This window comes from Osmia bicornis, unplaced genomic scaffold (genome assembly GCF_907164935.1).
Source record: "Osmia bicornis bicornis unplaced genomic scaffold, iOsmBic2.1, whole genome shotgun sequence".
NCBI lineage: Eukaryota > Metazoa > Arthropoda > Insecta > Hymenoptera > Megachilidae > Osmia > Osmia bicornis.
The window spans coordinates 65,511-76,181 of record NW_025791396.1 but is presented as its reverse complement, the minus strand read 5'-3'; the positions used below and the strand labels follow the sequence as shown (position 1 = coordinate 76,181).

The following is a 10,671-nucleotide window of genomic DNA, read 5'->3' as shown; positions in this document are numbered from 1 at the left end:
AAATAAGGAAAAGAGAGGACAACTGGAGAAGGCAGAAGAGAGAGATGGAGGAGAAGTTGGAAATGTTAAAGAAAAAAGTGGAGGAGTTAGAAAGAGGAGAAGGAGAAAAGAACAAATGGAGAACAATAGAAGAGAAAATACAAAGATTAGAACAGGGAACAAGAGAGAAAGGAAAGACAGGGGAGGGGAAGGAAATAATAAAGGAAAAGCTGAGGGAGCTGGAGAGCAAGTGGGAAAGGAAGGAAAAGGAAGAGAAAAGGAAGAACATAATAATCAGAGGGATGAAAACGAAAAGAGAAGAGATGAAAGAGAAGACAGAGGAGATAATGAAAATAATGGGGGTACAAGACGCGGTAGAGGAGGTGAAGGCAGTAAGGCGGATGGATGGGGGAAGTGAGGCGAATATGGTGCAAGTAAAATTGAAGTCTATGGAATGCAAGAGAGAAGTGATGACGAAGAAAAAGGCACTGAGGGGGAAGGAGGAAAGAATAGAGGAAGATCTGACATGGAAAGAGAGGAGGATTCAATGGAAGATAAGAAGGATAGCAAAGGAGGAAAAGGAAAAAGGAAGAGACGTATGGGTGGAATACGGAAGGTTAGGAATAGAAGGAAAATGGTGGAGGTGGGATGAAGAGAGAGAGACATTGAAGGACAGAGAAGGAAGAGAATGGACGGAAAATAAGGGGGAAACATGCGGCAGGGGGGAAGAGAAGTGAGGAACAAAGAGGAGGGGCGGGAAGGTAAAAGAGATAGGGAAGTAGAGAGTGAGGGGGGTAGAACGGAAGAGGGGGAGGAAAAAGAAATAGTGAACGAGAGGAGGGAGAAGGAAAGGAAGAGGGCAAGGGAAGGGAGAGGAAAGCAGAAGTGCGAGGAGGGAAAGGACGTAAGGGGTGGTGGAGAAAAAGAAGAGTGGGAAATAGGATTTTGGAATTGTGCGGGAATTAGAAACAAGGATGAGGACTTTTGGAATAGTACTAATGGAGACATGGCTGGAGCGGAAAGGGTGGGAGAAGATAGAAGGAGGACTGCCAAAAGGGTATAGATGGGAAGCTCAGCTGGCAGAAAGGAAAAATAAAAAAGGAAGGGCAATGGGAGGAATGCTAATGGGGGTGAGAGAGAACCTGATGGAGAAGGAAGGAAGGATAATAAATGAAGAGGAGAAGAGGGGAATAATGACAGCGGAATTCAGGAGAGGGGAAGAAAAGTGGAGAATAATAGGGGTATACGTGAACACGGATATTGAGGAGAAAATGAAGGAGATCAGGGCAAGAATGGAAGACATAGAAGAGGAAAGAACAACAATAATAGGAAGGGACTTCAACGCGAGAACAGGGGAGGAAGGAGGGGGAGGAAAGGAGATATGGGGAGAAGAAGAAGAGGGGGGAAGAAAATCAAAAGACAAAAAACGAAATGCGGAGGGAAGAGTGCTGCTGGAGGCGTTGAGGGAGACAGGCTGGGAGATAATGAACGGGAACATCAGGAGAGACGAAGAAGGGGAATTCACGTATACGGGAGCAAGGGGGAATACAGTGATAGACTACGTGATAGCGGAAGAGCAGGGTAAGGAGAGGATGAAAAGAATGGGGATAGGGGACAAGATTGACTCGGACCACCACCCAATCATACTGAAAATGGAAGGTTGGGGGGTGGGGAAGGAAGAAGAAAAGGAAAGAAAGAAACCAGTGGCGAGAGGAAACTGGTCACAGCAAGGAAGAGAAAACTTCAAAAAGGAAATCAACTGGAAGGAGAGAAGGAGGGGAAACCTGGAAGAGGATATGGAGTCAATGATGGTAGAGTTCAGAAAGGGACTGGAAAGAGGAAAGGAGAACAATAAAACGCAGGTGAGGAAAGGATGGTGGGACGAAGAGAGCATGAGGAGGAAAAAAGAAGTGAGGAAGGCGCTAAGAGACTGGAGAAAAGGAAGGATAGGGGGGGAGAAATACAGGGAGGCCAAAAGGGAGTACAATAGAGTGTGTGAAGCAAAGAAGGAAAAGGTAAAGAAGGCATTCGAAAAAGAAGCGAGGGGGGCAAAAACAGAAGGAGACGTGTGGAGAATAATAAATAGGGAGAGGAAAAGTAGAGGGAGGGCGAAAACGGGCATAAAAGAGGAGGAGTGGAGAAAACACTTCGTCAATCTGCTGGGCGGATCAGAGGAGAAAGTAGTGATGGGGGGAGAAAGGGACATGGAAGGAGATGAGGAAGCGGACATAAGTAAAGAGGAGATAAGGAAAGCGATAGCGAAGATGAAGGACGGGAAAGCGACAGGAGGGGATGGAATACCTAATGAGGTATGGAAATACGGAGGCGAAGAGGTGCTAGATTGGGCCTGGGAGATATGTAACAGAATATGGAGAGGAGAGGGATGGCCGGACGGTTGGAAGGAAGGGATAATAGCACCAATAAAGAAAAAAGGGGATGGGACAAGGGCAACGGATTACAGAGGGGTGACACTAATGCCCACGCTGTATAAGGTATACGCGACGGTCCTGACGGAAAGGCTAAGGGAGGAGGTGGTGGAAAAGGGAATGATACCGGCAAATCAGACAGGATTCAGGAGAGGGATGGGAACGACGGACAATATATACGTGTTAAATTATCTGGTGAACAAGCAGATAAAGAGGGAGAGGGGATAAATGGTAGCCTTTTTCATAGAACTGAGGGCAGCATTTGACTCAGTAGATAGGGGAGTGGTGATGGAAGCGATGAGAAATAGAGGAGTGAGAGAAGGGTTATGGAAAAGGGTAAAAGAAATACTGAGAGAGACGAGAAGCAGGGTGAGGACAGGGGACGGGATTTCAGAGCCATTCTGGACAGCGAGAGGAGTAAGACAGGGATGCCCATTAAGTCCACTGCTGTATAACATACTGACAGCAGATATGGAAGAGAAGATGAGCAAGGGTGGAGGAGGAGGAATAAAGATGGGAGGGAGGAAAATATACACACTGGCTTATGCGGACGATGTGGTGGTGCTGGCAGAAGAGGAAGATGATATGAGAGCGCTGCTAGAGAGATTAGAAAGATACCTGGACGAGAAAAGACTGGAACTGAATCAGAACAAATCAAAAATTATGAGATTCAGGAAAGGAGCAGGAAGATGGAAAAGAACGAGCTGGTGGTGGAAGGGTAAGAAGATAGAAGAGGTAGACCAATTTAAATATCTAGGTTTTGTGTTCAGAAGGAATGGAGGAAGTGAATTACAGGTGAAGGATTGGGAAGGCAGGAATGGTGATGAGGCAGGTCTGGGGGATAGGGAAAAGAAGATTCGGCAAAGACTGGAAGAGAAGGACATGGCTATGGGATAAGCTAGTGTGGACGGTAATAGCATACGGAGCAGAGGTATGGGGTTGGAAGGAGTGGAAGGAGATAGAGGGACTCCATGAGAGTTTCCTGAAATGGACGCTCGGGTTGGACTGGCGCACGCCGGGGTATCTGGTAAGAGAGGAATTACAAAGGTGGAAAATGAGGACGAGAGCAGGAAAAAGAACATGGGAATATGAGAGAAAACTCTGGGAAGGTAGAGGAGGAGAGCTAGCCAGGAGCTGTTGGGAACAAGTGGTGAGAGACGAAGGCAGGAGCAGGGAGAGAAATAAATGGGAAGAGGAAAGAGAAAAGTTCTTCAAAGAAAGGGGATGGGAATGGGAGGAGTTAGAAGATAAGAGGTGCAGCGGAGAAATGGGATACGAAGAAATAGAAGAGAAGGATGTACAAATGCAGGAAGAAGAGAGATGGGAAAAGATAAGGGAATCCAAATATAATAAATGGTATAAAATAATAAAGGAGCCAGGGGTGCCGGCGTACCTGGAAAAAGGATGGAAGGAGGAAAGATGGAGAAGAGTGGCCAGGTTCAGGCTAGGGAACAAAGTGAACGGGGTAAAATACTGGGAAAAAGAAGAGCTAAGGAAATGCAGAGTCTGCGGATGGGAGGAGGAAACATGGGAACACATATGGGAGAGATGTGCCATAGGAAAAGACAGGGAGGAGGGATGGCAGGAGAGGGTGAAAGAGATTTTGGGAGGAGGAGGAGAGGGTGAAGAGTGGATGAAGGAGGTGGAAGACTACAGGACGGAACCGAGGGAGGAGGAAAGACAGGTGGCAGAGAGAGGAGAACAGAAGATAATAGTACACAGGAGAAAAGGTGAAAAGGGAGAGAGGAGAAGGGGAGAAAACCGAGAAAGAAAAGAGATGTAAAGGAGACAGGAGAGAAAAGAACGGGGAACGAAGAAAGTGTAAGAAAGTAACAAGAGAAGGGTGCGGATGGTAGGCAACAAAGGAGGAAAGTAGGAGACCTACAATACCGGCAGGAGGATCAGAGAAGAGGAAGGGATGAGAAATACGCAACAGGTGGTAGACTTGCAAACGCGATAAGTAAGTTGGTAGGCCTGGACAAACACGTGCAAAGGAAGCGTGGCTGAGGTAGGAGGCCATTAAAGCTAACGAATAGGAAAAGAAAGGACGAAGTGCAAGGAAAAGAGGAAAAGTGTGTGAAAGAAGGAAAGAAAGCGAGAAGGAATAAAAATGGATAACGAATGGGGAAAAGAAGTGCTAAGGGAACTAAAAAAGATAAGGGAAGTGATAGGAGAGGTAAAAGAAGTGATAAATGGAGAAAGATCAGAAAGAGAAAGGGGGAAGAAGGACAAAAGAAGAAGCGAAGCGGAGGAAGAGAAAGGGGAAAAAATAAAGGAAGCGGAAAAAATGACTGTGGACGAAAGCGTGGAAGAGGACTTCAGAATAGAAGATAAGGAGGTGACCAAGAGAGTGAGAAGGGAAGAGGAGGAGGGTGGTAAAGGAATTCAAGGAGAGGAGGAGGCACAAATTAAAAGGGCAACGATAGGAGAGGACGGGGAAGAAAAGAAGAAGGAAAATGAGGAAGATGAGAAGAGGGAAGGGAGGAGCGAAAGTGAGGAAGAAGAAGAGGTAAAGGCTAAGGAGGAAAGGAGGGAAGAGCTCAAGGACGGAGAGGAGACGGAAGAGGAAGGGGGAGAAAGGAGAAGACGGAGAGAAGAAAGAAAACAAGGGAAAGAAGAGGAGGAAAGTTGGACAGAGAACTGGGAAAGAAGATTGGAAAGGGACAGGAAAGAAAGAAGAAGTAGGAGTATAGTATGGAAAAATGTGGGAGGAGAGGAAAAAGAAGAGAGGGGCAGAAGGGTTAAAATAATGTTACAGATGGAACTAGGGAAGAGAGTGGAGATAAGAAGGTTGACGGAGCTAACAGGAGAAGGAGGGAGGAAAATGATATTGACTGAATTGGAGGAGGAAGAGGACTGTAGGAAGGTGCTAGGGAAGAAAAACGCAATATGGGAACTATGGAGTGTAAGCGTGGAAGAAGATTTCTCGAGAGAGGAGAGGAGAATGAGATGGAAAATAAAAGAGAAAGCCAGAGAGGAAAGGGCTAAGGGAAAGGACGTACAGCACAGTAATAGGAAGCTATGGATAGAGGGAATGGAATGGGTGTGGGACGAAAAGAAAGGAAAATGGGTGCAAAAGTAGGAAGGAAGGAGTGAAAAGAAGAAAGAAGAGCGGAAGCGGGACGTGCAAGGAGGAAGGAGGATAGACGAGGAGGGAGATAGCAGAGGAGGATGAAGAAAAAAAAAAAGGAAGGAGCAAACAAAAGGACCAAAGACCGAGGGATAAAGGACTAATAGTGCAAGCAAAACTAGAAAGAAAACCTGGTCAAATAACCAAAAAAGGATAGTATCGTTAATTTAATTTGATTTAATTTTAATTTACGGTCCCTTACCTCAGATGATACCACATTGAGCAAGTATGCGGGTTTAGTTTAGTTATTAGCTTTTTCGTTTCACCATATAATATATTTTATTTTATTTTAGTTGTTATATAATCTGATTCGGGGTTTGGTTTGTGTGAGTGCGGCGTGATTTAGTGGATAGAGCTACAGTTCTTAGTTTTAGTTTAATTAGTCTTCTCCTTTCTTCCACATGCGGACGCGCAGAAAGCATAGGAATTAGAAGTTAGTTTCACATTTATTCTAGTTTATCTTATTTGATTTTATTTTAGTTACTGTATTCCTTACTATTATCTTATTATTATGATATTACTATACTTATGATATTATGTTATTTCTATACTTTTATTTCAGTATCTTTATTGTACTTCATTATTGCTTTGGAATGATGGTTGGTAAAGGATATCGTATCTTAGGTTAGCATCAGCGTGTAGTATAAGTTGATTTGGAGGGAGTAAAAGAACAGCTGTGCGGACTATACGAATGCACATATAGGATAAGTAGAAGAGAATACAGTGTAAATGAAAATATGTACGGATGGGGAACGCTCCGTTAAAAGCGCCACGTAAACCCGTAAGGGAGGCGTAATTAAATAAACTAACTAACTATTTTATTAATCTATATTATAATTTATTCATATATATATATTGTCACGTCCTGTGACGCATTCTTTAAAATTTCTATTTCGCCACCCAAACTCTTTAAGCCGCTATTTCGCGACCTAAATTCTTTAAACTTATATTTCGCTATACAGATTCTTTAAACTTACATTTCGCGATACAAATTCTTTGAACTTCTAATGCACCATCCAAATTCATCGCTCCGCAAAAATTCTGAGTGAGCAACTCAGCCGGGTTGCCGTACGGCAAGAACGCTGACGATCCGGACGAGGTGGTTCACCCGAATTGCCAAATCAAAAGTCGACCTCATTAATCAATATATAATAACGAGACCAAACCGCCCGAACTCAGACCAATTATAGTACAGAACTCGTATCAGATCAAATTTTGTGCAGAAACAGTAACAGACCAATTATAGTACAGAACTCGTATCAGATCAAATTTTGTGCAGGAACAGTTCACGATCAATTATAGTATAGTCACAGATCAATTATAGTGTATAACCGGATCACTTCCGTAAAATTCATTCAGAATCGGCCAGTCCGTTTAACGCGAATCCGGGATTCAATTCAAATACGCGTACAGAAATCCACAAAGTACGACTCTGCTACGGGACTCAGAGACCCGACAGAGCAAATCGTCATCTGTAAAGAGCGCGCAAGTTAAGGATTGTATTTAAACCCAATAAACATTTGTTGTGATCGGAAGTGTGTGATCTTGACTCGAACATCTACCCTACCGTCTACATCCACCAGGACGACCTATTTCTACAGGTATCCTCGCCCAGCGAAAGGTAAGTAAGAACCTCTACCTAGCTAACAACGTAGATACAAATCATACAAAAAGTACGCGGAGAACTCAGTGAGAGGGAGAACTTCGCGACATTACAATATATATATTATTTAATTTTTAAAATCTAATACTTAATAAATTAAATTTAATAGAATTATATCAAATAAAATATATTGATTTTCCAATACCAATACAATTTAATAAAATTCTATACTGATCAAATTCTATCAATTCGATATCAGTTTCTTCCCACAGACCAATACCTATCAGTGATAAAATAATTACATTTAATAGAATTATATCAAATAAAATATATTGATTTGCCAATACCAATACAATTTAATAAAATTCTATACTGATCAAATTCTATCAATTCGATATCAGTTGCTTCCCACAGACCAATACCTATCAGTGATAAAATAATTAAATTTAATAGAATTATATTAAATAAAATATATTGATTTCCCAATACCAATACAATTTAATAAAATTCTATACTGATCAAATTCTATCAATTCGATATCAGTTCCTTCCCACAGACCAATAACTATCAGTGATAAAATAATTAAATTTAATAGAATTATATTAAATAAAATATATTGATTTCCCAATACCAATACAATTTAATAAAATTCTATACTGATCAAATTCTATCAATTCGATATCAGTTCCTTCCCACAGACCAATACCTATAATCAAAGGTGGTCACGGCCCTCCATTCTGTCTCGCCGGCAAGCATCTGTCTCACGACGCCTGCCGGCGAGAGATCCTCCCCTATTTCTGCCGTCAGGGCGTGGCGGGCCACCGAAAACACTGGGCACTCCGACCGCCAGTGTTGTGCGGTGTCCCGCGCCGCCCGCAGAGCCAACAGTGGGGGGTCCATTCCCTGTTCCTCCGGCACAGGAACTCCCCGAACACCCCGTGTCCGGAGAGCACCTTCGTGACTCGGAACGACAGGCGGCCGTGGCCGCGGTCCCGCCACTCCGATATCGTCGGCAGGACCGCCCCGGCGGCGCGGCTTCCGGCGGCAGCCCCCTCTGCTGAGGATCTCTGCCACCTTTACGCCGCGACCAGTCGGGCCTGGCTTCGGTGTTCCTCGATCGTCGGCCCCGGCGGGTCTTCCCCGGCCTGGCGGAGGGCTCGCGAATACCAGTATGTACTGGATTCGACCTTCGCCTGGTACCGAAGTGGGATGAGACCCGCCAGGACAATCGCCCCCTCGTAGGGGATCGTGCAGTAGCCCCGCACGATCCTGATGGCCAGCCGGCGCTCCACCCGCCGCAGCAGAGTGCAGCCGTGCCTGCTGACCGCCAGATCGCCAGCCCATATCGGAGCCCCGTTTAGGGAATATGGACCGGACGATTCCCACGTATAGGCGACGAACCCTCACTCCCGGCCCCCCGAGGTTGGGCAACAGGCGGCCAAGATTGGTCGCCACCTGTTCCAACCGGGGAGCCAGGCGGTCGAAGTGAACATCGTACCGCCAGTGGCTGTCGAGATACAGGCCGAGGTATCAAAGACCGCGGCCGATCACGATCCGGCACCCGTCGACCTCGAGCCAGAGCTGGGCCGGAGGGGCTACCCCACGCCGAGGATCGAAGAACCACATGGCCTCGTTCTTGTGAGGAATCAGCGCCAGACCCAGCCCCCGGATCGCTCTTCACACGATGGCGACCCCCACCTCGGCACGATGGCAGGTCCTCAACCAGTCCCGCCCGGTGGCCACACCCCGGGCGGGAGGTTCACCCGCCGCGCCGCGTTATACCCCAAGTTCCATAAGGGGGGGTCCAGTTTGGACCCCTGGGGCACTCCGCGGTCGACCTCTCTCCAGTGCAGCGTACCGTCCCGGCCCGTGTACAGTATCCACCTGCCATCCAGGAAGGCCCCGATGATCCTCTGCAGATACGGACGGACGTTGTGGTCAACCAGCGCTCCCCGTATCGTCCCACGGGGCAGGGTGTTGAACGCGTTGGTAACGTCCAAGGAGACGCCCAGCGCCACCCCACCCCGGGACGTGGCAGACTCGGCGTGGGTGCGTACCCGCTGGATAGCGTCGATGGTGCTGCGACCCTCGCGAAACCCGAATTGGATGTCGACCAGATCGGGGTCAACGCTCGACAGGTGGTGGACGAGGCGGCTTGCGATGACACGCTCGAAGAGCTTTCCCACCTCGTCCAACAGCACAATGGGCCGGTACGCATAGGGAGAATCTGCGGGCCATCCGTCCTTTCGGAGGAGGACCAGCCGCCCTTCCTTCCAAATCGAGGGGAACACCCCCTGCTCCAAAGCTGCGCTGAAGAGGCGGCACAGCCTCGGACCTAGGACGCCGGACGCAATAACACAGGCGCGGCCGGGGATGCCGTCCAAGCCCAGGCCGGTATTCTTGGCCCCGAGCCTTCTGACGGCATCGTCCAGCTCCTCCTCTGCGACCCCCAGGTCGGCGGACCAGGCAACGGGCTCCGCCGGCCCTTGCTGGTGGCGTGGGTGCGACGTTCCCCCGGAACGGGGGATGAGGGTGTCTATTACCCGCGTCAGCAGCTGGGGGTCCAGGTTCTCTGAGACCGGGAGCGCCCGTGCGCGGAGCTTGCCCATGACCATCCGATAAGGGCGCCCCCACGGGTCCTCGTCCAGAGAGCCCTGAAGCTCCTCCCACGCCCGGGATTCCGCATTCCTGATGGCCTGCCTCAGGGCAACCACGAAGACCTGGTATGTGCCCCTCAGCAGATCCTCCCTCGCCGGGTCGCGGACTCGAGCCCTTCGGGCGCGCTGCCACTGGCGCCGAGCGTGCTGACACTCGGATCGGAGATTCGCAATGTCACCCGACCACCAGTACACCGCCCTCCGGGGGGTCAGGCGCGGGGCCCGGGGCATGGCGGTGTCGCATATTGCGGTCATCGCCTCCCGGAACCACTTGGCCTCCCCCTCAACGTCCACGACCGACCCGGCCGGAAGAGCTGGCCAGGCCACGGCAAGGGCTGCGGCCATCAGCATGTCCTTGTCCAGCCTCCTCAGCACCCAGCGACGCAGTGGCGGGCCACGCGCCGGCCGGGGGGCGGCGGGGAGGGAGTAGCTGAAGGTGATGTATAGATGATCACTCAGCGTCTCCCTCGCCGCCACCCTCCAATTTTGCACCATGCGCCCGGCCACAGGGGACGCCCAGCCCAGATCCACAATGGATTCCCACTGAAACCTTTTTTTTTTTTTTTACGTGGGGGAAATCTTCGAAAGACGCCCCCAGCCCTCCTGGGGAGGGTCTAGCTTTGGCCCTCCCCCTACGTGCCAAACTCCGCCGCCTTCGGGGGCCACACCCGATGACGGCACTCCTCGGGCCGCGTGCAATAGGGACCGAGTCCCCAGCCCCGGCCCCCTGCGACCCTACGGCCCTGTGGCCCCGCATAAGTTTCGCGCGGTCGTGCGATCAGTGCTGGGGGAGGGGCGTTCGCCCCTCCCCGCTGCTCCTCTTTCAGGGGCTGACTGGTGTCCCCCCACAGAACTCCTGTTCAGTGGGAGAGGGTG

At 48.9% G+C, this 10,671-nt stretch overlaps 1 protein-coding gene across 1 annotated transcript; it reads left to right on the top strand.

Moving 5' to 3' along the window:
* The first annotated feature begins 953 nt into the window (after positions 1 to 953).
* On the top strand, positions 954 to 2,633 carry LOC114881843 (eukaryotic translation initiation factor 3 subunit A-like). Its single transcript, XM_029198722.2, has one exon. The coding sequence runs from the start codon at positions 954 to 956 to the stop codon at positions 2,631 to 2,633; it is 1,680 nt and encodes a 559-aa protein (XP_029054555.2).
* Positions 2,634 to 10,671: the final 8,038 nt, after the last annotated feature.